This window comes from Ctenopharyngodon idella, chromosome 22 (assembly GCF_019924925.1).
Source record: "Ctenopharyngodon idella isolate HZGC_01 chromosome 22, HZGC01, whole genome shotgun sequence".
Taxonomy (NCBI): domain Eukaryota; kingdom Metazoa; phylum Chordata; class Actinopteri; order Cypriniformes; family Xenocyprididae; genus Ctenopharyngodon; species Ctenopharyngodon idella.
Window position 1 is genome coordinate 27,460,067 of NC_067241.1, and position 26,567 is coordinate 27,486,633.

Consider the following 26,567-nt stretch of genomic DNA (forward strand, 5'->3'; position numbering starts at 1 on the left):
GTGGATTTAAATGTTCTTGTTTTTAATGGTTTCTTAAAATCCAATCGAGTATGTACATCAACGCAAGGTGGCGCTAATGCAATAGAATAGAGTTTCTAGTTACACTACGCTGTTTGTTTTGCAGTTGTTAACGTAAGAAATGACTATGATGCGTGACTTTATACACGAAATGTATATGATAATATGCCTAATTGTTGCATTTATTTATTTATTTTTTATTTTTTTAATCTGCAGTGTCATGCTGACATTCTTTTAGAACTGAACATCCTTTTTTTTTTTTGAGCTCTTACCAGCAGGGCTAATACTTATTAGATATTCCGCATGCGCGCTCTCTATTGGACTGAAAAGCGTTCAGCATGTTCGCCATTGCAGCGTTTAGCTGTCAATCACAGCCGTAAGTGGGTTGTTGTCGATAAGCGCCGCCTTCCTGCAGTCTGACCCCGCCCACCTGCCTTTTCCTCACGCGCAGCTGCGCGGGTGACGTCACATGCTCCAGCAATGGGCAGTCGAGCGAGCGCTGGTGAGTTTCTCTCTACACCAATAAAATCACAGAGTCCCGCCGTGTCATTTTAACAGGGAAGGAGGAAACTGTCTTAAAGAAAAAGAAATGTGTCTATAGTCGGTATTATTACATGTTTGTGCTCATATACAACGAGCCTGTTACAACTATAAGTTTAGCCTTTAAATCCTGGTGTTTTTGTTTTGTTTATTAAAGAACACTATATGTAAGTAGCACGTTGTTATTCAGTGAGCGTGTTTGATTCTGCTGTTTACTAACGTCTGCATCTCTAACCAACTTTATCTTATAGCGTTTGATTTTAAATTCAGTCCAAGTAACTGTATGTTTAAAGCATTTGTTGTGAATGTGATGCATTGCATAAAATCATTAGCAAACTGTTACTCCAGTCAGTGTCAGGCTGAGCCCTGTTAAATAAGGGATTGTGCTAATAACATTATGGTAAGTTGAGTGTGTGTTGTGGGAGCTTGTGTCTTTGTGTCAGAGCAAACACAAGCTTTATATGTCTATCTTTCCTGTATGTCACAGAGAGAGCACCCATTACTACAGTCCCTGAACACAGTGGTAGGACTATGTGTTTGTCATCCCAGTGTAGATAGCTATGTGATGTGACCTGTCAAATTACTAGTCAATTTTAGAACAGCAATAGTCAGTGTTTGTTTGTCTGTTACTCAGAAGTGACTCAGCATTGGCACAATTATTGCACGTGAAATACCTTTAAATGCAAATCATTTGTATAGAGTATTTTCTTTACAGGTGGCATTTACTGTAGGTCCAGTTTTCATATTCAGGCCATTTAGTAAACAAGCTTGCTCTGTTGTGTTATTTGTTGATTATTGTGTTGCTTGTATAATATTTGTTGACACGGTACTGTGTGTGTATGCAGCTTTAGTCAAAGTGCTCTTTGGAGAGTGTGTGAATCAATGTGCCAAATTTTTCTGTAGCGATAGGTCAATTTATTTATTAATTTAGCTATTTTGAGGTTGGTGATTAACAGATATGTTATTTTGTTATTTGTCCAAATCTACCAAATATCTAGTACAATTTCTACTATACTACTAAAATATTTTTAGAGAATTGAGAAAATGTATAAAAAAGTGTTCTTTTGGAAAATTTGCTGCCAATTTTATGTACTGTATATATTTGCATTATATCTGCCATATTGATCTCTATCTCTCAAAATAAGTTTATAATTGCCCTGACAACATTTCACCACAAAAATATGTATATAATATATAAAACTTATATTAAACGGTAGCATTACTTTTCTTAAGCAAAATTGTTTAATTTGCAATAATGACTGGAAATGATACTGTAATATAACTCCAGAAAGCTATAAAAAAAAAAAAAAAAACACACATTTGATCTGACTGTATAAACTTAAGAACAACATGAGATTGATCTTCTGCACTTTAATCTTTTCCTGACCTCTTAGCAGACAAGATGAGCACCCTTCCTCTCTCACGCTCGGAGGTGTTTGGGCAACTGAGGAAAGAACTACATGATGATGTGGAATTTCACCAGTCCGATGTACATATCTTCATCATCATGGGTGCTTCGGTGAGTCTCATTGTGTGTGTGTGTGTGTGTGTGTGTGTGTGTGAGAGAGAGGAATATTTTAATATGTTTGTCTCTACTAATGAGGAATTGACAGTGTCATCTGCAGCCTTGAATTGTCACTCATTTTGAACACTTTGCATCTATTGATTAAATACTTTTTTTTTTTTTTAAATAACAGTGACTACATTTGCATGCACCTTAGTGTTCAGATAGTAATCAGAATTTGGCAGTTTACTATTGAATCATATAAACGGTGCACTCCAATTGTCCGATTTAAGACAATATTCTGATTCCCCAAATTCTGATTCCCATCCCTAGGCTAATCAGAAAATTGTTGCATGTAAATTAGAGCTGCACGATTAATCATTAAAAGATCGCGATCTTGATTCAGACACCCACTATGTCTATTAAACCTTTGACAAAATCATACCGGAACATGCATTGGCGCTGTCGATGAGCCAGAGCGAGCTGTTGTCATGTATAGGTATTAAACAGCTTCACGCTTCAAGTCTATTCAACCACACAGTATCATTATTTCTGTGTTACAAATATTCAAATATCACAGAAGTACTGGCAATAAGTTTATTGTTCAGATATAAACACTGACGTCTATGGAAGCGATCAAAATCGAGCAAACCACCTTTTGAAAGTAACTTAGCACTTTAAACAAAGATTGTTTCGATTACATTGTTACACCAGTAGGTGGTGACAAGTTAATGTTAAAAATGTATTTGCCATTGAATCAATCATTCAAGAGATTTGTTTAAAAAATGCAAATTCATCCAGTAATAAAACAAGTGAAGTATTTATGAGCGAGTCATTGAATCATTCATTCAAACTGATTTTTAAAAAATTCATTCAAATTAATTAAACATTTTAAATAGACTGCAGCAATTAACTTTTTTTTTTTTTACCTCTGGTAAATTATGTTATTTTGTTTAGTTGTCTGTTCAGAATTATGGGAGAATTGTGATCTGTTTGCAAAAAAAAAAAAAAAAACTTGAAAAAAAAAAACACATGATTCTCAATTTATCCAGAATCGTGAAGCTCTAATGTAAAAACACCTTATTATGAAAATTTGCTGAAAGGAGATATATATGTGCAGTCCACACAACCTTCCAGTTTGTAAAGCACACAGGAGGATGCATTACAGCTGGCACAGGTTGTGTGTACAGTTTCATCACCAGGTTTCATCACATTGGCCATGATTGCACATAGTTTGTGGAATGAGTGTTTCCAAATTGTGAAGCTCTGTTCCCATTCTGTGCACTCTTCACAAATCTCTACCACAATTCCTTGCTGCATTTTTTTAATTTATTTTTTTCTTCTTTTGCTGAGTTACATGTTACTACCCTACTATGCTAGTGTCGCACCGACCGTCACTCGTCTCATTAGCTCCGGTTGAAGTGCTTGTATTGCGCATAATTTTAGTCATTTGTGCAGGTTTCGCGCTCGCACCACTGATCTATTTAAGTGGTGCTCTCATAAAGCCACTCAAACAGCTCGCGAGAACCAAATTGACTTCTTTTTCATGGCCTATTGCGATTAAACGGTCAAATACATACAAAACTATGTCAAAATGCCTGTCTTGCCGAGTATTCTGGTAAATTTGGTCAGTTTTGGAATGTAATAAGTTAAGAGAAAACGCATGTTGTGTAACAGTATATTGGATCCTCCCTGCCTAAGCTCTTAAAAGGACAGCAACCTAATAAACCTGCTGCTATCTGTCATTTTAATCAAAGAACAAAAGACAAAGAGAAAATCACTCGCTGCTCTTGAATGAGAAACTTTTGTAATTAGTCTATAAGCATCTATCTGTATTTCATTTTTACAATGAAAACTGCCCAGTGTTATTTTACATTTGATTACTTTAATTTCTGTAATATTTCTTACCTGAATACTACTGTTAGACCCACCTGAAAAACTTAGAACATGTTTATTTCATTTGTCTCATTATTGTATTTATTTGTGCCATCTTTTGCAATTTATTTGTTCTTATAACTATTTACTTGTCTTTCTTTGTAAATGTAGTTCAATCATTTAAATAAAGCCTCCTTGTGCTATGTGTAAGCTATTACAACAAAATTACCCAAATTATCAAAAAATTATGAGATAATAAATTATCTGTATGACGGTATGGCAGTTTTCCCCGTGGTATCAAAAATGGTATCGAATATCGATATTATTCAAGGTACCGTATCGAAGTTGGAAATTCCAGTATCGTGACAACGATGTTTTGTAGAAGGAAGTACAACTGAAATTAAGCAACCATGATGACATGTTACCAACACAGGGCTTCTATTTATCATGCAGACATAACAGGGCAGTTGAGTAATTCAGCAGTTCAGTTTACAGCTTATGGCCTTGAAAGGTGATTGGTCAAGTGTGGTGACAGAAGGTCTGTGATTTGCTGGACATGACGAAAGACTTATCTAGACAGCCTTGATTAGATTCAACATGCATATAATACAAAACATCAGGAATAAGTGATGTTTACATTACAGTAGGTCAAGCTTTTACACATCTCACTAGAGAGTGTTTTCTCTCATCTTTTAGTGATGAAATTTAAACCCTCTTCCTCCTTTTTTTTGGTTAGCTTTTCCTTGTTCCTCCTTATTTTGTTCAACTTTTTGGTAGTCTGATTTTGCACAACTACTTTGTGAAAAGATCTTTGTTACTGTTGGCTTTTCCTGTTCTTATTGTTTGGGTTTTTAAATAGGTGCTAGTTAGCTGGATTATACAATATCACTCTCTGTCAGCACTTTTCTTTCAGTCGGTGTGGAGAGAGGTGTGAAAGAGCTGGCTTGTGTGTTTGGGATGAGGGTGGGGTTGGAAAGATGGTGGAGAGGCCAGATCTGGATCGTTGGTTGGCATGGGGTTGCACAGGTTTATGGCATAGAGTCCATTCAGAAACCATGTCAAAATCCAGATGCAACATCACCTCATTTGTCTGACCTTGAGCCACTTACATTCAGCACATGGATCGGACCCCAGCCAGTCATATGATCACATTTGTCTCAAACAACATGAGCTTTTAATTTTAATCTTAACTCAAATGACCTCCACACAATCCAGTAGAGTAGCTTTGGGATGTGGCGGAATGGGAGATTTGCATCATGGATGTGCAACCAACAATACATTGTTGATTTTGGATATATTATATGTGATTTAAAGATAAAGATATGTGGTTTTTATTTATTTATTTATTATTTATTTATTTTATATATATATATATATATATATATATATAATATATAGTGTGTGTGTGTGTGTGTGTGTGTGTGCCTTTCTTAGTTGGTTTCTTAACAAGTTGAACTATCCCTTATCCAAAGAGCACCGGGATACAAAGAAGTATACTTTTAAAAAAAATTAAGTTCATATATTCCTTGGGAATCAGACCCATAGCCTCTGTCTTTCTAGTGGATTGCTCTACGGTTTACACTACAGGATCACTGAGATACAAATTAATCAGTTATGAGCAAACACTTACCACTTTTTCTTTAAAAACACTGTAGTCACCTTCAGAGCAAATACATATTTACAGGTTTATCTGGCTGCTAGGTTTTTGTATGTTTGTTTTAGTATCATTAAGTTACAAAATCAGTGTAGATGGTTTTTTGTCAAGTCACCATTACTTTTCACCACAGCAAAGCAGCTGGAATGACTAAGAGATTAAATAGCGTTTATTGATTAATATACCCCAATAATGCATATCTGGATTGATGAGAGTTTCCCACAATACTGTAATTCGGCCAAGACAAACAGAATAGTGCTGTCTCACTGTGCACAGAGCATTTCTCATGTGTCTGAATGGGTGTGGAGCAGATCTGCTGAGATCAATGACCTTTGCATTTGAGAAGATTGAGTCACATGGAGCAGGGATGGGTTGACTGTTGTATTTGTTTTTTTAAAACTACATTTTATCTGTTCTTGTGTGTTTTGTATTCATTATTTAATGTTATCTTTATATGCAGCTGTATTTGTGTCATAAGTCGCTGTGGTTCCACAAAAATTATGGCTGCATTTCAAAACATATTGAGCTTCCACCCTCTGTGGCATTTTTGTGCTTTATAGGCATGTTCGGACAAGACTGATGGCCAAAACTGCTTTTTAGACAAGTAGTTCATTATGATTTGATTCCTTTTAAAGGGGTCATGACATGGATTTTATTATTTATTTATTTTTTTAAAAGAGGTTTGCTTATAACTAGAGCTGCACAATTCTGGACAAATTGAGAATCAAAATAGAGAGTGTTTAAAATAGAGATCGCAATTCTCCCACGATTCTGAACAGGCAAGAAACGACTGCAGTCTGTTTCAAATGTTTATTTAATTCGAATGAATAATTTAAAAAAAAAAATCGGTTTGCAATAATGATTCAATGACTCACTCATAAAGACTACATTTGTTTCATGACTGCATGAATCGGCGTTTTTGAATGAATCTTTCTCACTTGTCGCCACCTAGCAGTGTAACAATATTATTGATACAATCGTTATTTGAAATGACAAGTTACTTTAAAAAGGATTTACTCTATATTGATCACTACTATAGAATCCAAGCTATCCAAGATCTAAACTTTTATCCCAGTACTTGTGTGATAATTTGAATATTTGTAAGACAGAAATAACAATACTGTGTGGTAGAAAAGAATGTTTGTGAAGCTGTTTCATACCTATACATGACAACTGCTCTCTCTGGATCAGTGACAGACCCAACACAGGTTTGGGTGGTCCGGTATGATTTTGTCAAAGGTTTAATAGACACAGCCGAATCATTGTCATTTAGGAATGAGGTGGTGTGGGTGTTTGAATCGAGATTGCGATCTTTTAACGATTAATCATGCAGCTCAACTTATAATATTAAGAGTTATTTTTTTGCACTATATATATATATATATAATGTATATATATATATATATATATATATATATATATATATGTGTGTATATATGTATATGTGAACAAACAACTGTTTTCAATCTTCATTCTGACCCTCTGTCTGAAATTATTAGTTTTTAAGGGACTGCTCCTTTAAGGCTTTTCAGTAAACACCCACTGTTATGATTGGCTAATGTCATTGCATAGGAAACAGTATCAATGCCCTCTCACTATTGCATGCATTTTGAAAACATTATCCATATAAAAGTCATTTACAGACAAAGCATTATGAAATCATTTACTTATGGTTTGTGATGCAGCTGCTGTCAGATCCAGTACAGTCGACTGCTTCATCTTTCAAGAAAGGTTTTTTTTTTTTTTTTTTCAACTCTCCATTATACTGTGCCTCGTTAACAAAACAATCTGCAGTCAAATTCTAAGAACAAACGTATAAATAACGCATAAACCTTGCGCGCTGTATACAAACTTTAGTAAAGCTTAGAAATAAAGCTTTATTTTAGAAAAGCTAATAGGCTTAGTAGCTTCTGCAGCACGAACACAAGCATGTAGTCCGCTGTTGTTGCTGTTGTTGCTGCTGCTGCTGCTGCTGCTGCTGCGTGCTGTTAGCGGTGTCTGACTAGAGTCGACACGTGGGCTGATGACATCATTATTTCACAAAATATACGGATTGGCCGTACACACGAAAACGCAAGGGCATCGTTTTTGCATATACAGCTAAACTCGTCTCCGTGTGGATGGGGCCATGCGCATCTGTATACTGTATTCAGTGTAGACAGTGTCAGTGATTATAATGGGTTCTATTTGATTTTGACGTGACGCTCGCGTCTGGTGTAGACAGTGACCGAGTGCCAGTGGGCCAAATATATTTGCCTGTGTGATGTCAGAAATCCCACAATATCTAAACAAGCTGTTTTTGGAGCTTGATCAAATAAATGCTTTGTTTATGAGGAGGAGGTTTTAAGCTATGAAACTTGTAGGATGTTTTAATGATTCAAAGACCCCGTGTCAAAAGATCAAGGAAAATTTGATTTCTCATGTCATCATCCCTTTAAATCACAGTGAGTCATGTCACCGTGACAGTTGACTAAATAAAAAACGAGGTATAGTCTACTTATAAAGACACTCCCTTAAGAGTAAAATAAACACTTAATCTCATGATTTGTCTTTTTTTTTTTTTTTTTTTTTTTTTTTTCAGCTTTTTTCCAGCTTTTCTCTTTGAGACTCTGGTGTGATTATCTAGTTTTGAAAATGTTGCACCATGAAACACTGTATAATGAATTGTGTCAGTTGTGTGGCGGTTTGTGTAATTGAGCCTACATGAATCAATTGTACCGTGATGTAACAAATGTGTTCTTTTTGTAGGGAGATCTTGCCAAAAAGAAAATCTACCCAACTTTGTGGTGAGTACTCTGACATAACATGCCTTCATTTGTACTGGTATTTTATAGTATACTACAGTTCATAAATTTAGGGTCTGTACATTTTTAAAGTGATTTTGAAAGAAGTCTCTTATGCTCAACAAGGCACCCTTTTTTTGATCAAAAATACAGAAAAACTGTAATATTGTGAAATATTATTACAGTTCAATTTGAATATTTGAAACTATTTGAATATATTATAAAATGTAACTTATTCCTGTGATCAAAGCTGAATTTTCAGCATCATTACTCCAGTCTTCAGTGTAACATGATCCTTTAGAAATCATTCTAATATGCTGATTTGATGCTCAACAAACATTTCTGAATATTATCAATGTTGAAAACAGTTGTGCTGCTTATTTTTGTGGAAACTGTTTTTTTTTTTTTTCAGGATTCTTTGATGAATAGAAAGTTAAAAAGAACAGCATCTATTTGAAATCTTGGAAATCTTTTTTCTTCTGATCACTTCTGATCAATTTATTGTGTCAATTTAAAGTAATAATCTCTTTAAAAAAAAAAAAAAAAAACGTACTGACCCCTAAAGTTTTGAACGGTAGTGTGTCTATTTATTTCTGTTTCTCTCTATAGGTGGTTGTTCAGAGACGGTCTTCTCCCTGAACAGACATATTTTGTGGGATTTGCTCGTTCTGATCTGACCGTAGATGCCATACGCACGGCCTGCATGCCCTACATGAAGGTCACTGCTCAGAGAGTTTTCTCCATGCACACTCTTGTCTGCTTACTGCATGTGTGTGTTCATATGGCCTCTGTTTTTCCTCCCTTCAGGTGGTAGACTCTGAAGCAGAGCGCCTCGCTGCGTTCTTCAGTCGAAACTCTTATATCAGCGGGAAGTACGTGGATGAATCCTCTTTCACTAACCTGAACACTCACCTGCTGTCACTGCCTGGAGGAGCTGGGGCCAACCGCCTCTTCTACCTGGCCCTGCCGCCCAGCGTTTACCACGATGTCACCAAGAACATCAGACATCAATGCATGAGCACCAAGTAAGGAGCAAACACATGCAGTTGCTTTTGTTTCATTTTTGCTTTTTTATGTGATTGTTCTTAAAGGAACACTCCACTTTTTTTGAAAATACTCCCCTAGAGTTAAACAGATGAGTTTTACCGTTTTCGAATCCATTCAGCCGATCTCCGGGTCTGGCGGTACCACTTTTAGCATAGATTAGCATAGTTTATTGAATCTGATTAGACCATTAGCATCTCGCTCAAAAATGACCAAAGAGTTTCGATATTTTTCCTATTTAAAACTTGACTCTTCTGTAGTTACATACTAAGACCGACAGAAAATGAAAAGTTGCGATTTTCTAGGCCGATATGGCTAGGAACTATACACTTATTCCGGTGTAATAATCAAGGAACTTTGCTGCCGTACCATGGGTGTGCAGCAGGTGCAATGATATTACGCAGCGTCTCTCACAAATGTCTCCATGATTGCAAAGCACGCTCCCTGTGCAAGCAGGGGGTCACAGGCGCTGTGTAATATCATTGCGCCTGCTGCACCCATGGTACGGCAGCAAAGTTCCTTGATTATTACGCCAGAATGAGAGTATAGTTCCTAGCCATATCGGCCTAGAAAATCCCAACTTTTCATTTTCTGTCGGTCTTGGTACACGATGTAACTACAGAAGAGTCAAGTTTTAAATAGGAAAAATATTGAAACTCTTTGGTCATTTTTGTGCGAGATGCTAACGGTCTAATCAGATTCAATGAACTATGCTAAGCTATGATAAAAGTGGTACCGCCAGACCCGGAGATCGGCTGATTGGATTCGAAAAAGGTAAAACTCAACTGTTTAACTTTAGGGGAGTTGGAAAATGAGCCTATTTTCAAAAAAAGTGGAGTGTTCCTTTAATAAAAGGCAAGATGTGTCCAAAAATAGGGACTTGAATAATACTTTTCTAGGCAGTCAAACCTACAATTTTGACCTGACTGACAAAAATTTCCCATATACTATCATTTGAAAGAGGCACCTGAGCCGTTTGTTGAATATCATAGAGGGTTGGCTAACAACTGCCCATAAAACCATAACAATTGGCCTAACAATACCCAGAACACCTTAGCAACTATATAGCAAACCCCTAGTAACTACTCAGGGGTGTGTTTCCCAAAAGCATTGTTAGCCAACTATGGTCGCAAGTTCCATCGTTACCAGCAAAGTTCAATGATTTGGTGTTTTCCTCAAAACCATGGTTCCAATGAACATTCACAACTAGCATCGCAAGGTTGTGCGGTTGGAACAAAACTGTGGTTAGAAGCATAGTTTATTTTTTGCATGATGTGAACTTGCATAGATCATGCTCTTCAGCAAAACAAGCAAGCTGACATTCAGTACATTCTATATCTTTCATTCCAAATATATACAAATTCCATTCTACGTCTTAGTTTGTGCACATGTGCTGGGGAACCCGGAAGTGACCTAAGAGGGAACCTACAACTGAATGAAATATCTGGAAATAAAGCAAAACAATGGAGAACAAAAATAGCGAAGCAGTGTTCAGATGCCATGCTCGTTATTTACAGCAATAATTTTTGACGTTGATTAGATCTAGAACAGATTAGTTAGTAGACGTTAATATTAGTTACTTTTTATGGAAAGTAATGTTAAGTTATTTTTGCGTTACTTTTTCTCACCTGGGCTGGGCTTGCTTGTTTGTTTTTAACAAAAAAAAAGTTCAGTTTTTGGCAATTCATCACTTCGGAATTATAAGGTTCTATCTGACATTTTGTTTTAGTCAAAATTGAGTTCACATGATTTCACATATTCTTATTCTGTGACAACTTATTTACAATATGTGATGTTTTTTTATATTATGTACATTTTGGGACTTTATTTTTGTTTTTTTAGAAAACAAAAAGTGTCTGTCCACAAAGGAGTATGGAATGCAGAAACTTTGAAGCTGAATATCTCAATACTGCTCAGAATGCAGGTAGAACCCTTATAATTCCAAGGTGGCGAAATGTAAAAAGGCCCTTTCACACCAAAAGTGAAATAAATAAGCCTCAGGCTGAAAGACATGCAGATTCACACTGGTACAGTAGAGGCAGTAGAGGGTGCAGCTCGAACAAACCTTTCAGCTGTGCTGCCATTCTGGATTGCAGAAGAAAAAAGTTCAACACTCTTACTTCAGCAATAAAACAATGAAAAAAAATGAAACACAATGTGATGTTTATCTAAACTCATTATGGAAAGTATAAATAAATTGGCTGAATTGGATCATTGAAGGTCAGCAGCAAAGACATTGGTTAATAAATTGAGATTAAATACATAAAGTATGTTTGTATTATTTAACATTTAATTATTGCAGGTTTGTGTAATATAGTTTGCGTTTCACTGTTTTTTTATTCATTTTGAGGAATACTGAATTTGTTTTTGTGCAAAAGAGATGAGTAAATTCATGCTCACAATTAGTCTGGAACTACAATAAGTGCTAAAATTACTAAAACTGAAATAAAGCTAAATAGAAATATTTAAAAGAAAAACCAATAAAAATGGCAAAAAGCATATAAAATTACAAAACCTTGAAAACTGAAAATATGAAAAATTTTTAAAAAATACTATAGTAGTACTAAAATATCACTGGCTACATATGAGATGTAGTTTCTGTTTAATTTTCTAAATTGAAGTGTATGTGGGTTTGCCTTTTTAAAATTACCGTAAAACATTTCTGTGGGCGCCTATAGCCTAGTGGTTAGTGCAACAACATATGGCGCAAATGCGTTTACAGCGATCTGAGTTCAATTCCTGTCTCGAGGTCCTTTGCCGATCATGTCCCCCCCTCTCTTCCCAGTGCTTTCCTGTTTGCTCTCTACTGTCCTCTCCAAATAAAGGCACAAAAAGCCCATAAATACTGTATAACTTTAAAAAAAAAAAAAAAAAAAAAAAATGCAGCATATTTCTTGTGTTTTTATGTTTGGTAGAGGCTGGAACAGGATCATCGTGGAGAAACCTTTTGGCCGTGACCTGCAGAGCTCAGAGGAGTTATCCAGTCATCTCTCTTCTCTCTTCACTGAGGAACAGATTTACCGGATAGACCATTACCTAGGCAAAGAGATGGTCCAGAACCTCATGGTCCTCAGGTGTGTCCTTTTCCCTTTCTTGTTTGTGTCTGTTTATCATTCTCTTCATCCCTCTCTGCCTTCTGCTTTTCACTGGCTGTCACACACAGTTGTCATTTATGCATAATTAAGGGTTAAACTCCATTAGGAAGCTCTTCCTCTGTATCCGTGTCTCAATAGTCATTGGTTTCTCTACTATTTCCTTAAAGGTTTGGAAACCGGATATTTGGACCCATCTGGAACCGAGACAGTGTGGCATGTGTGGTTCTGACCTTCAAAGAGCCATTTGGTACCCAGGGCCGGGGAGGATATTTTGACGATTTTGGTATCATTCGGTTAGTTAAGTTTCCTTGCTTAGAGATGATTGTGATATTTAATAAATGTTTAAACATGGAGTATGAAAGGATAGTCTACCAAAGATGAATTCTGCCATCATTTTAACCTGTAAGATTTTCTTCTATGGAACACAAAAGGAGAATTTTTTTTAAGCTTGCTCATGCTGTTGTGAAGCACCATAAAAGTAGTCCATAAAAAGAAACACAGATATAATGCACATTATTTCAAAGACATTTAAAAATCCATTGCACTTTCTGTGCATGAGGATTCCCTTCAAAGGGTGGATTTTGATATTCTAATGAGCAAGCATGATTTGTAAATGAATGTATTCCTCTCTTTTCTGTCTCCAGTGATGTGATGCAGAACCACCTGCTGCAGATGCTCTCTCTGATTGCCATGGAGAAGCCCGCATCCACCAGCTCTGATGATGTTAGAGATGAGAAGGTAACGAGCCGGTCAGCCAATGAACTGTGTACAGCTGCCTCTTGCACCACTCTTATGTCTCTTATCTGAATGATCCTGAATTTAGCCTTGAGGATCAAATAAATCAAATATATCCATCCATCACCGCTGTCTTACAGTTAATCATTAACATAAAAGGTTGGCGGACTGAAGCAAGGATAAATTAAAGTCTTGGTTCCAAGATTATGTTTCAGGATAATGTTCATTTTTGGTTTATACTTTGATTTTTACAAATGTGCATTATAGAAAATTCTGATAATTGTGTGCCAAGGAGATTTTTTATTATTCGTTTATTTCATGTTTTTTGTTTTGTGGTTTGGTTTTTGGTTTGGTTTGGTTTGGTTTGGGTTATTTGTTTCAGGTTTTTTTTTTTTTTTTTTTTTTTGGTTTGGGTTTTGTTTGGTTTGGATTTTGTTTTTTTGCTTTTGCTTTTTTGTTTCATTTTTGTTTTGTTTGAGGACTTTTAACAGTGTGAAATATACTTGTGTTTTTCCCTGTCTGTGTTATTTTATAGTTTGTGTGTTCATTCACATGGCATGAAGAAATGTTCATGAATTTTTCAACTGAATTGCTATGCTAAGATAAATGGGAATGATCTGGGATGTCTCTCTCTCTATGCATTATAGATTTCTGCCTGCCTGTTTTCTAATGCTCTCTGTGTCCCCCTACAGGTAAAGGTGCTGAAGTGCATTGAACCTCTCACTCTCTCAGATGTGGTCTTGGGTCAGTATGTGGGAGATCCAGATGGAGAAGGAGAGGCTAAATTGGGTTATCTAGATGACCCAACTGTCCCTAAAGGCTCCACTCAGGCTACATTTGCCACAGCAGTGCTTTATGTAAAGAATGAACGCTGGGATGGTAAGTGATGCACGCTGCGTGTGCATCTAATTATTACATGTGTGTTAGTAAAGCTCAACAGAAGTAAAGCAATAACTAGCAAATATTTACAATCTGGCCAAAGACCTAAAATGTTGACCTTGCTGATACTGTATTTGACCTGTGGCTCTTTCTGGAATACGAGCAGCCTTTGAGCTGCTTTACTTAATGAGTACATTTTTGATGCTTTACTAACACCTTGGTCTTGAAATCAAAATTGTTTTTGGGCTTGAAATACAACATTAACTTGAAACAGATACTGTACTGTTCAAATGTTTTTGAAAAGTCTTTACTGCTTATAAAGGCTGCATTTATTTGATCAAAAATACAATATTATTACATTGTGAAATATTATTACAATTTAAAATAACTGTTTTCTATTAAAATATATATTAAAATGTAATTTATTCCTCTGGTGTAAAGCTGAATTTTCAGCATCATTACCCCAGTCTTTAGTGTCACATGATTATTATTATTAGAATAAATTATTCTAATATGATGATTTGAGAACAGCATTTATTTGAACTAAATTTTTGTAATTATTTTCTGTCACTTTTGATCAATTAATGTGTCTTTGCTGAATAAAAGTATAAGTATATAAGTATCAGAAACAAAATAAATAATTAAAAAAAACCCATAATAACTTTTCAACAGAAATGTATACTTGATAGTCTTTCTCTTCCTGAATGTGTTGATATTTCATTAAGTTGATAATTCTCTCTCTCTCTCTCTCTCTCTCTCTCTCTCTCTCTCTCTCTCTCTCTCTCTCTCTCTCTCTCTCTCTCTCTCTCTCTCTCTCTCTCTCTCTCTCAGGCGTTCCCTTCATCCTCAGGTGTGGAAAGGCTCTGAATGAGAGGAAGGCGGAGGTGAGGCTGCAGTTCACTGATGTTCCTGGAGACATCTTTGACTCTCAGTGCAGGCGGAACGAGTTGGTGGTCCGCGTGCAGCCCAACGAGGCCATCTACGCCAAAATGATGAGCAAGAAACCTGGAGTCTATTTCAGCCCTGAGGAGACAGAGCTGGATCTGACCTACCACAGCAGATACAGGGTAAAATAGACACCTTTGATACACCCATACTGTATGATTTGTCCTGTTAGGCAATTTTGGCCATCAAATATAGAAAATTAGTTAATTTCTTAAAAAGGGATCTTTCTTTATTACAGTTACTTCCTTTTCTCTTCATAAATGTGCTTTTCCCTGTTCTCTCTTTACGAAGGATGTTAAGCTGCCTGATGCTTATGAACGTTTGATTTTGGATGTCTTTTGTGGCAGTCAGATGCATTTTGTACGCAGGTGAGTTTCTTACTATGTTTACATGCACCCAAATAATCTGTTAGCAGTTGGATTGATGGCTCAGTCAGACTGAAAAGCCTTCATGTAATCCGATTGAGATCGATCCAAATGAATGCGCCTGTGTTTATTAGAACAGTGATGAGTTTGCAGGACAAACATATATATATATATATATATATATATATATATATATATATATATATATATATATATATATCAGTCTAATCGTTTGGTATAAATGTGCGGTGTTTATTGATTGTGAACTGCTCAAACCACAAGCCTGGAGAACATTTTTAGAAACGTGCAGCACTCACAATTAAATCATCGCCTTTTGAAGTTTAATAATCACATTAAGCCATATCGCGATTCCTGTTTTCTATTTAAGACCTCTTGAAATGACAAGATTTTTCTTGTACCATTTCATATTTACAGTGGGCTCCACACAAATAGGCACCCTTGGTAAATATGAGCAAAAGTGACTGAAAATGTTTTTGCAGTTATTATTTGAACTGTAAAGTTGTTTAAATTATTATTTTATGGTTTAGATCTAACCATAGATCTTGCTCTACCCTGCTCATATGGTATTAATTTTATTTCTGCAGGTCTTAAAAAGGGTTAGTTCACCCAAAAATGAAATTTCTGTCATTAATTACTCACCCTCATGTCATTCCACACCCGTAAGACCTTGGTTCAGAACACAAATTAAGATTTTTTTTGATGAAATCTGAGAGGTTTTTTTCCCCGTAGAAAGCAAAGGAATTAACACATTTAAGGTCCAGAAAAGTAGACGTTGTCAAAATAGTCGATGTGACTGCAGTGGTTCAACCTTAATGTTATGAAGCGACAAGAATACTTTTTGTGCACAAAAACAAACAAAAATGACTTTATTCAACAATTTCTCATTCTCCTACGCTGTTCACATAGTAAACAGTGCAGAGATTGCGTGTTTTCGTCCTTGGACTATTTTAACGATGTCTTTACTACTTTTCTGGACCTTCTATGGGGGGATCAGAAAGCTCTCAGATTTCAACAGAAATATCTTAATTTGTGTTCTGAAGATGAACAAAGGTCTTACGGTCTTGGAACGACATGAGGGTGAGTAATTAATGACAGGGTTAGTTCACCCAAAAATAAAAAAATTCTTTTAAATTTGATTTTAAAAACCATGTAGATACCCTGTTTGTTTGGAATACATTTTAATGCCCATGTAAACCAATATAAAGAACAATTTCTGAATTTGACTTATTTTATTAAAGTGATGAGCTGAGGGAAGCCTGGAGAATCTTCACTCCTCTTCTTCATCAGATAGAGACAGAGAAGACACCACCCATCAAATACAAATACGGGAGGTAAGACACGCTCATTTTTCTGAAAGTAATTCTTCATGAAGTGACAGTGTAATGTATCTCATGTCTTCTCTGGCTCTCTCTCTCTTAGCCGAGGTCCTGCAGAGGCTGATGAGCTGGTGCAGAAGGTGGGCTTCCGCTACGAGGGGACATACAGATGGGTGAACCCACACAAACTGTGAAAGAACAGAACCACAGAGATGAGAGGAGCTGAAGCCTGTTTCAAAAAATCAGCCCAAGAGGAGTGCCTGAGAAAAGAGAGAAAAGGGCACTTAAAAAAAAAAAAGAATTTGAAGATGCACTCATTTAAAGAAGGACCAACAAACAAAAGATCAGCAAATACAATTTTCTTTATATGTTATGAATTGTAAACTGCTCATTATGTTATATAATGCTTTATAGGACATTCCTCATTTCTTTCTATATTTCAGTGGACTTTTGTAATTTTGTTATGCTGTTAAGCAGCATTCTGATGTTCATATACTGCACTGTCATTCCCTGTGTTCAGATGCTTTATTCTTTAAGAACAACAAAGTGTCTGTTATGCATTCCTCTTTTCACAAGCAAGTCTTAACATTAAATGCTGCTCACGTTTCAAAAGTGTTTATAGGCAGAAGGATGGTATAAAAGTACAATCTACTGATTGTCTTCATGCATTTTGTCACAACTTTGGTTGCAAGCTTATAATTAAATGGTATAATTGCACCACACAGAAGAAAAGTTCCAGAAAAATATAGGGATTAGGAATGGAGGGGAAATGGTGACTTTTGGTACAACTTAACAGCATGAATGTATGTGACATTTCACCATGTCTTAAGGCTCCCACTGATTGGCTGAAAGAGCCATGATCGTTTAGTCTTATTTAAGCTAATGTATTACATTCCACATCCCTCTGTTAATACTTTAATAGATGAGCTTTGTTGTTCATTGTTACACCGCTCTCAAACAATGAGTTTAGCTTGGGCATTGTCTCTTTCTGCTCATTGCTTTTGGTTTTGCGCTAGTTAGACATTGAACCAGTGTCAAAAAAACAGCTTTATATTAGCCTACATATGTATTGAAGGTGAATTTTTGACGGCACTGAATTTCAACATCGTGTTAGGGTGCCTAAAACAACTTTAGAAAACTTTTCTTTTGGTGATGCTTGAACATCTGTGAGCTATTTCACTTTTCTGTAAAAGTTCTGCCCAGTGTTTTCTATTTTATTATAATAGACAACTACTTTTACAATAAAGCATAGCTAAGATGCCTCACGTGTCTTGTTGCTTCACTTTTTTTCATCTGGTCCTTTAAGTTCATATTGTCTTTAAATGTTTTGGCTAGTTTCAGTAAAGCCATTGAGTGAGTAGCTTATCTGTTTTCTGCTTGAAGAAATATTCTGTTTGTACAGCAGATTTTAGAAGCATGGTTTCCATGGTCATTGAAAACATGGGAATGGTAGGAAATTTTAAAATGGTGGAGTCCAGGCCTGGAAAAGTAATGGGGATTTTAGTAATAGATGCACATTTCTCTGGATACGATGGCAATGGATTCTCTGAAAGCTGAATCCTCCTTTCAAATTTTTTTTTTTTTTTTTTTCTTCATGGAAGCTTTTGTACACAAATAAGTACATTTGTTTATTTCTTATGTCACACCCACATCAAAAAAATAAAAATAAAAACAGTAAAAATGAATGACTGGCAAAGTAATGGAAATTCATTTGTCAAAAATTTGCTGAGCTAAAGAAACATATTTATAAACATGTTTCTAAATAAACAAAATTTATTAAAAACAAATAAACCAACATATGTGTGTGTGTGTATATATATATATATATATATATATATATGTATATATATACATATATATATATATATGTTTTTTTTTCTTTTTTTTTTCTCTATAAACTTCATTTCCAATGGGTTTTGAACCATAGACTGTAAAAAAAATATGGACGTAGTGTCCGTGACGTCACCCGTAGATTTCTGAAGAGCATTTTTGAAAGCTCACAGACAGCAGCGCAATCTACCTGTCACTCAAGTGACCACGCCCTTAATTATGCAGAACTTTAAGGCTTAATATAATTTAAACGGATGAGTTACAAAAAAAAAAATCACCCCCCTCAGAGTTGTCATGAAGGGTAAACATGTTTTTTTCTGCTGTAAAGTTGGCCATTTTAACATGTGGGTCAATGAGATTCTGCTCTCTTTTGCAGCCTGTCCCTAGCGGCCAGTCGATGGATTGCAGTTTAAGTCACTTCCGTATTAGCTTCACGATAAACTGGGGGAGGTTGCCGCTTGGTTTGAACGTTTTTCAAGGACTTTTATTATAGTTATCACCGGAAGGAATTTACTATCCGAACATCCGTCTTCCGGTCATGGGCAACATGGTTGTGGAGGTGTAGCTGTGTCCATCTGCTTGCTTATTCCCTTCTATTGAAGAGCGTTTGTGTCCATTTGACAGCTGTATTTATATCAAGTAGTATATTTATCTAGCAGTCCAGCGGTCAAAATGAATATACGCAACGCACGGGTGAGTATATAAAAAGAAAGATAGACATTAGTTCAGTCAGTGGCTGTCTTAAATCCCATCATATGCGCGTCGCGAACGCTTGAAATTCAATACAACGAGGCACTGAGTGCACATATTAAGTGTTAGTTATTTGCCTTTTTATTTCATCTACCTTTTGTAATTTGTTGTGATGCATACACTTTGCTATTTTTAAAGGGGCCGTGTTCTGTATTTTAGTACCATTTCTTTTCCCCGAGATCCACTTATATCAGTCAAGATTCCTGCACCAAAAACAGTCATAATTTAGTTATATATGAACATTTGCCAGTCTCTCTCCGTTTATTATAATAAAACTGGCGGATTTTACTAATGTACTTTGTGTGAATGATTCAGTACTATTGCAGGTGACTAGTGAATAGCTTGACTGATTGATTTTCTCTTTTTCATGTTTCCAGCCAGAGGATTTGATGAACATGCAGCACTGCAACCTGCTGTGTCTTCCAGAGAACTATCAGATGAAGTATTACTTCTACCACGGCCTGTCCTGGCCACAGGTTTGTGACCGACACTGATCTTTATACAAATACTGATTTCTATAAATTTGTACATACAGTGATGAGGTTTCCATCTCTGGCTTCTTGATTGTAATATTTGAAACACGCCTTTTCTGTCAAGCTTCTTTGAAACAATATGTATTGTTTCAAATCCCCCCCTGAACTGCTGTGTTTGTTTTCTAGCTGTCATACATAGCAGAGGATGAGAACGGAAAGATAGTGGGATATGTTTTAGCAAAAATGTAAGTGTTGATTTTCTTTATTGCTTTCATATAGTGAAATTTATAAGATGTTGTTAAATGTTGAACATTCTATCCCACTTCATATGAAGTGTCTTGAACTACTATTTACAAACATTTAAATTGATCATTTGATACAATGCATTTTCTGTGTACGTACTTATATTTGTTGTACTTATATTTTAACCTGAATGTAATTACAGCTGTAATTACATCTATAATTACACTGTTAACCCTTCCCTTACACCTTAAAGGGATAGTTCACCCAAAAATGAAAGTCAACCCATGATTTGCTCACCCTCAAGCCATCCTAGGTGTATATGACTATCTTCTTTCAGACGAATACAATCTGAGATATATCTGACCCTGGACCACAAAACCAGTCATAAGGGTACATTTTTTTTGAAACTGAGATTTATACATCATCTGAAAGCTAAAAAAAAATAAGCTTTCCATTGATGTATGGTTTGTTTTTTGACCAAGATACAACTATTTAAAAATCTGGAATCTGAGGGTGCAATAAAAACAAAATATTGAGAAAATTGCCTTTAAAATTGTCCAAATGAAGCCCTTAGCAATGCATATCCACTTACAAAAATACATGTTTGATATATTTACAGTAGGAAATTTACAAAATATCTTCATGGAACATGAGCTTTACTTAATATCCTAATGATTTTTGGCATAAAAGAAAAATCGATAATTTTGACCCATACAATGTATTGTTAGCTATTGCTACAAATATACCGTGTGACTTACGACTGGTTTTGTGGTCCAGGTTCACATATTTAAAAATATCCTGGCTCTTCCAAGCTTTATAATGGTAGTGAATGGGGGGGCCTGTTTTGAAGCCCAAAAAAGTGCATCCATCCATCATAAAAGTAATCCATACGACTCCAGGGGGTTAATAAAGGCCTTCTGAAGTGAAGCGATGGGTTTCTGTAAGAAAAATACCCATATTTATAACATTATTAACCATAATAACTTGCTTCCGGCAGAAAGCCGTATGCATCGATTTGCGGCAGAAGAGTGACCTCTGACTCGACGCATGACACAATGTTGAACGCAGAGGATAGAGCAAAACAAAACACCAGTCGCGAATTAGAAGTCTAAAACAAGAAATTTTAAAGAGAAATATCGAGGATATTGATATAAGAGAAGACCTTGAGTTTGTTCCCAGCCCTATTTGTTTGAACCATGAGAGGCGTCTAAACTTATGATACTCCTACATCCTGCGTTATACGTTGCGTCAGGGGTTACTCTTGTGGCGCAAGTCGACTTGCACAGTATGGTCGTCTGCCAGAGGCTAGTTATTTTAGTTTATGAAGTTTTAAATATAGATATTTTCCTTACAAAATTCCAACGCTTCACTTCAGAGGGCCTTTATTAACCCCCTGGAGCCATATGGATTACTTTTACGATGGATGGATGCATTTTTGGTGGGGCTTCAAAACACGCCCCCTGTTCACTACCATTATAAAGCTTGGGAGAGCCAAGATATACAAGATGAGATAAGTATTATTTTATGTTAACTGTGTCTTCAATTCCAAAGGGAGGAGGATCCTGACGATGTGCCTCATGGACACATTACATCACTGGTTAGTGTTTGAAAACATTGGCTGTTATTTCGTGTCATTTGTGCTGATATTTTCTTTCATTCTGTATGCATGTGTATAAATAAATCCACTGTTGTGTGTTAAAACAGGCCGTTAAACGCTCTCACAGGCGTCTTGGACTGGCTCAAAAACTAATGGATCAAGCCAGCAGAGCCATGATTGAGAACTTCAATGCCAAATATGTCTCCCTCCATGTCAGGAAGAGGTAGGATCTTCCAGCGCCTTCACTCTCTGTCATCAGAGTTTTGCTGGAGTGATTTTTCTAACCGTGTTGCTTTTCCCGTTTGTATTTCAGTAACCGGGCCGCTCTTCACTTGTACTCAAACACACTTAAGTTTCAGTGAGTATCACTTCTTTTTCTTTTTTATTTTGTTATATTTGTATTATGAATAAATTCTGACTCTCAGTTGATGAATTTATTACAAATTTTACTTCATAAAACAGAATGGAATAATTGCAGAGGGATACAATAATACATTCTGTGTTTATGACCCTTTAGAAGTAGTTCAACTTCAAAAACATGTCTTGAGACCAGCTTAACTCTTTCCCTGCCAGTGTTTTTTAAAAAGGTTGGCTGTTCACCACCATTGTTTTATCATTTTCACAATTTCATGGCCCCCAGAATATTTTGTTGTATGAATATCTGAACATGCAATATATCAAAAGAAATAACAGACCCTCTGCTTTAAACAACAACAAAAAAAAAGCTGAGAAAATCACGTTCTTGTCAATGACTACATCTGGATCAGATTCAGAATGATGATCAAAGATGGAGTAGATCGAGTCCATCAATAGCCGCATTTCCACTGTCGGGCCTAAAGTGGGCGTGCTAGTGCGTGCCAGGGCCAGTCGCATTTCCACTGTCACTTCCGGGGCTTGATCGTGCCTCGTCGGGGCTTCCTCGGGGCCAATGGCCAGGGTTTTTCAGCCCGCCAAATACCTTGGTCCAAAGCGGGCCAGCTCGGGCTTGAGGGAGTGGTTACGAACAAAGGCAGAGTTTATTTGTGTGTGAAGACCATGGATGATTACATAGGTTACCAGCTAACATCAGCATTAAAGACTTTTAAAAACATTTTAGCTCAGAACTCACTTTCAGACAGCAGCAAGTGTTTGAAATAACTTCTGTTTGTGATCCGATATGGATTCTGATCACCAAGACTATACGCCATGGTAAACACGACGACTTGAAGAAATCAGACAAATCATATACGTAGGCTATCACAATCATGTATTTGTTTTATCCGTCAGCACGTCTCGTCTCTTAACGGACTGTCTGATATCCATATTTAGCTCTGCATATTTCATAAAATAAAGCAACTCCAGTTTTTCGGGATTCCTCTGTTTCTCAGACTGAAAATATAACTGTTGAGACTGTCACTGGAGAGAGTGCTAAAGCTCCTCAGGTCGTATTTTTGGTGGAAAATTTGTAGAAATTATCATTCTTTGTAAATGTGATGTAAACATATGACCACAAATAACATGACTACAAATAAACAGAAACAGACGCGACTGAATAAGTGCGTGTTTCCTCTTTCTTTTGTGAAATAACAGTAAATACCATTTTATTTCTGTGACTAATGTTTAATCTTGACACAAATGAATTCATTATGATTGGTAAAACATCGATGCTTGGGTTTTTAAATCTTTAAGTAAACAACAAAATGCCAACAAAGGCCTGCTTTTATCATGTTCACTTTACGATCTCGCTAGTTTCCAGTGATTTCTTTCTGATTATTTTTCTGATAAAACTTCCATTTGTTTGTGAAGTGACGGGTTTGTGTGACGTTGTTCCAGAGAGGCGTGTTACGGGCGGGTTTAAGTGAAGCGCTGCGGAGCTTCTGGCCCGACGGTGGAAATGCAGCGTGATTTTGGGCTTGGTGCTACAAGTCCGGGGTTATTAGCCTAGCCTGGTCCGCTGAAAGACCTGGCTTGCACTGGCCTGAAAGTGGCAAAGCGGCTAATATCTCCAAAGTTTCACAGTCCTGTACCTCGTCCTGGGTCGAAATTTAATTCAGTAACATTAGGAAGTTTTGATTTATATGTTGTTTAATGTTGATGATCACGTTATTTTACATATGCATCAGCTTACATATGCTATCACTTGTTTCTGCATCTTCTTCACCTGTGTTTTGATCAGGAGATGCAGTACTCTTTCAGAAGATGCATAATAGCGCCCCCTACCTTATAACAGAGAAAACAGGGAAAGCCATAAAATCTTGTCTTTGGCAGGGAAGCATTCATAAAAGTTGATTAACTGATAGTATAAATATAATAATTAATTAGTGTGTTAAAACGACAGCACTAGAATAACCATCTTTTCAAGGCAGCCTGAGAAACTAGCACAGTTTCAGTCATTACACTATTTATTATAATATATGAAACTGAACTATGATAAATTGCAGATAAATTCACATCAAAGGTGCAGTAAGCGTTTTCTGAAAAATGCTGTTGAAAGTGGATTGGACCGAGCAGCACAACACACTTAAAGCCAATCAGCAGTAGGGCCGTGTCCACTCATGAAGAGGGAGGAGAGGGAGTGAGCTAGAGGGAGATTTGAAGAAATACTGTAGAAAGAGAGATGGCTGAGAGACATTACAAAAGATGCTGTTACTGATGCTGCATTATATCATATTCATGCCAAATGTTTTCATCACTGTTCATACTGTGTTGCAGGATTAGTGAAGTAGAGCCCAAATATTATGCTGATGGAGAAGATGCTTATGCCATGAAGAGGAATCTCACACAGATGGCAGATGAGGTATGTGGCATTGCAGTTATACATAATTATGTGATACCAAAAACAGTTTCAGAATGTTCTTTTTTTTCCCCCTAAATTTAAATTTCCCAAATTGTAACCTGACCCTCTACACCCATTGAACATACAATATGAGGAAGAATAACACAGGCAAATTTTTTTCAAATCTTCTGGAATCGACCCACACACATACTCCATTTCCCTCCACCTGTTTTTCCCAACTGTTTGATTAGGACTGTAACGTTAGTCATGGCTGCTGTATCAATGCTGAACTCAGAAGGGGGCTTGTCAATGCCTGTTAAAAAAACATGTATTTTTATCTCTGATAATAAGTTGCTCAATTATTGTTTGGTGGAAAAGTGTTGGTCTAAAATGCGGTGGAAGAAATTACATGTCTAAATTGAGTCGCACCTTCCAAAGATTTTAAATTGAAAGTTATACAAGGTTAAATTGGGTTCACATTCAAAAAGTAAAAAGCTAATAGTAGTTTTACTCTCTCAAAAACATATTTAACACATTACATTTACCAGTATGACTTCCTATAGTCAGTGGCTGACCCTGGTAGAGACATGTTTACTTGTATAAAAAAAGTTTTGGACTTGGCCCTGACTATGCAAAACACTAACTTTTCCTGTTGTGCAGTTGCAGAAACCAGGTGTTCGTCTGTGGGGCTCAGAGGCTCCGGCATCTCAGGACACATCTGTGACTGGCCTGGTGGAGAAGCTGACGGTGCAGGATGGAGAGAAGGAGGGAGATGGAGACAGCGGAGGAGAGAGTAAAGAAATGAGTGAGGTCAGCGAGGCCACGGAGAGCACAGACGTCAAAGACTCCTCGTCAGACTCTTAACTCATATATCCGTCTGTTCACACCCATTATATAGGTTTCAAATTGTTTTACGGTGTTTATATGCTCTGATGGTTTTATTTTCAGAATACAGGAAAGTGACCTTGTAAAAGTGGATCACAATGATGAAATTAATTGTGAGGAGATTTGTCAATAAAATTGGAGAGTAAACATATGTGGTGGTGTCATTATCCTGGCAGAAAATAAATAAATAAATAATTTATTGATGTGAAAGTTATGGCTGCTAAGAATAGTTCATTAGTGCAAAGCAAGAAAGGCCTATTTTACCTCTTAATCTGAGGCGCTTGTGAAAACAGGATATTATCCCAGCCATGAACCATGAGTTGCTGTGTGTTGGATGCTGAGGGAGAGGATTCTCATTTTAAGGAGTATTTGATTGGACAAAAAATATGTAGTGCAGGATGAGTCATCAACATTTTTCCTTTGATTTTCTGAAAAAAGAATGTGTTTAAAGATGTGTAACAGTACGTTTAACGATATGCTAACCTACAGATGACCTTAAATGCAAACATACAGACTAAAAGCAAAAAAAAAAAAAAAAAAAAACTGCGGCGCCTTTAAGACTCCAATCTAAACGCACTTTACCTTGACGCGTGAAGTGAGTTTTTGCGCTTTTTCGCGCTCGTTTTGTATATGAACGGTTTGCCGTCAACATAGTTTAACTGCTCCATTTTTCAATAACAGCATCTTTGCAAAGCTGCATTACATTGCTACGTATTCATTAAAACAATCGTCAATCAAATGTGTCGCACAAAATGTTAAAATCAGACTGACATAATCAGGGTCCTTATTAATGAACGGCCTACTTTTTGGGATCCTTCAGAAGGATGTACAGAGCGACAGATGAGAGGCTTACCCACAGCCGGAGACAGCACAAGGTTTGGCATACTTTTTCTTATTTTACGCATTGTTAGTTCTGGTGTTTGTGAATAATAGCATCTACCACACTTCATTCCGTGACTGGGGCCGCCCAAGTTATTGAATGTAAAAACGTGGAAGGCGCCCACAATGTGCTCTATAGTGGGTGGTTGAATAATGTTACTGACAGAGGCTCATTGCTATCAAACTAACATTCGGTTCGTGTCTAAAATACCTATAAATATTTATTTTAAAAAGGGCGAGACTTGGACTGTGGGCAGAGGGCAGTAATGTTATGATTTTGCCAATTCTACTTTGCTAAACCATGAAGGGGATTTCGACCTTTCTTAGGTTAAGAAACCTTTGGTGGATAAAGATATGGATTTACTATATTGTTTAAAACTG

At 36.5% G+C, this 26,567-nt stretch overlaps 2 protein-coding genes across 6 annotated transcripts; both read left to right on the forward strand.

The window, feature by feature from the left end:
• Window positions 1–399: 399 nt before the first annotated feature.
• On the forward strand, window positions 400–17,075 carry g6pd (glucose-6-phosphate dehydrogenase). Of its 4 annotated transcripts, none has more exons than XM_051879730.1 (13): window positions 400–520; window positions 1,953–2,077; window positions 8,340–8,377; window positions 8,984–9,092; window positions 9,182–9,399; window positions 12,334–12,492; window positions 12,681–12,806; window positions 13,158–13,251; window positions 13,941–14,127; window positions 14,959–15,194; window positions 15,364–15,440; window positions 16,697–16,789; window positions 16,878–17,075. In XM_051879730.1, exons 1-13 carry the CDS (start codon window positions 499–501, stop codon window positions 16,966–16,968), a joined length of 1,575 nt encoding a protein of 524 aa, XP_051735690.1. In that variant the 5' UTR covers window positions 400–498; the 3' UTR covers window positions 16,969–17,075. The 4 variants fall into 4 exon arrangements, with proteins under 4 accessions (XP_051735690.1, XP_051735691.1, XP_051735692.1 ...); XM_051879731.1 differs by having other exon boundaries at window positions 472–520; window positions 1,956–2,077; XM_051879732.1 differs by lacking the exon at window positions 400–520 and adding an exon at window positions 527–725.
• A 1,967-nt stretch (window positions 17,076–19,042) lies between these two features.
• naa10 (N-alpha-acetyltransferase 10, NatA catalytic subuni) lies at window positions 19,043–25,458 on the forward strand. 2 transcript variants are annotated; one of them, XM_051880614.1, is made up of 9 exons: window positions 19,043–19,297; window positions 19,732–19,830; window positions 20,014–20,072; window positions 20,324–20,383; window positions 21,622–21,667; window positions 21,775–21,890; window positions 21,981–22,025; window positions 24,359–24,443; window positions 25,083–25,458. In XM_051880614.1, the coding sequence occupies exons 1-9, from the start codon at window positions 19,277–19,279 to the stop codon at window positions 25,284–25,286; spliced, it is 735 nt and encodes a 244-aa protein (XP_051736574.1). In that variant the 5' UTR covers window positions 19,043–19,276; the 3' UTR covers window positions 25,287–25,458. The 2 variants fall into 2 exon arrangements, with proteins under 2 accessions (XP_051736574.1, XP_051736575.1); XM_051880615.1 differs by lacking the exon at window positions 20,324–20,383.
• The last annotated feature ends 1,109 nt before the right edge of the window (window positions 25,459–26,567 follow it).

Coding starts and splice junctions, on each gene's coding strand:
- g6pd (XM_051879730.1), top strand. CDS start 499: ATGGGCAGTCGAGCGAGCGCTG. Junction 521..1,952: donor GGGCAGTCGAGCGAGCGCTG/GTGAGTTTCTCT, acceptor CTGACCTCTTAG/CAGACAAGATGAGCACCCTT. Junction 2,078..8,339: donor TCATCATCATGGGTGCTTCG/GTGAGTCTCATT, acceptor TTCTTTTTGTAG/GGAGATCTTGCCAAAAAGAA.
- naa10 (XM_051880614.1), top strand. CDS start 19,277: ATGAATATACGCAACGCACGG. Junction 20,073..20,323: donor GGATATGTTTTAGCAAAAAT/GTAAGTGTTGAT, acceptor TACACCTTAAAG/GGATAGTTCACCCAAAAATG. Junction 20,384..21,621: donor TCACCCTCAAGCCATCCTAG/GTGTATATGACT, acceptor TCAATTCCAAAG/GGAGGAGGATCCTGACGATG.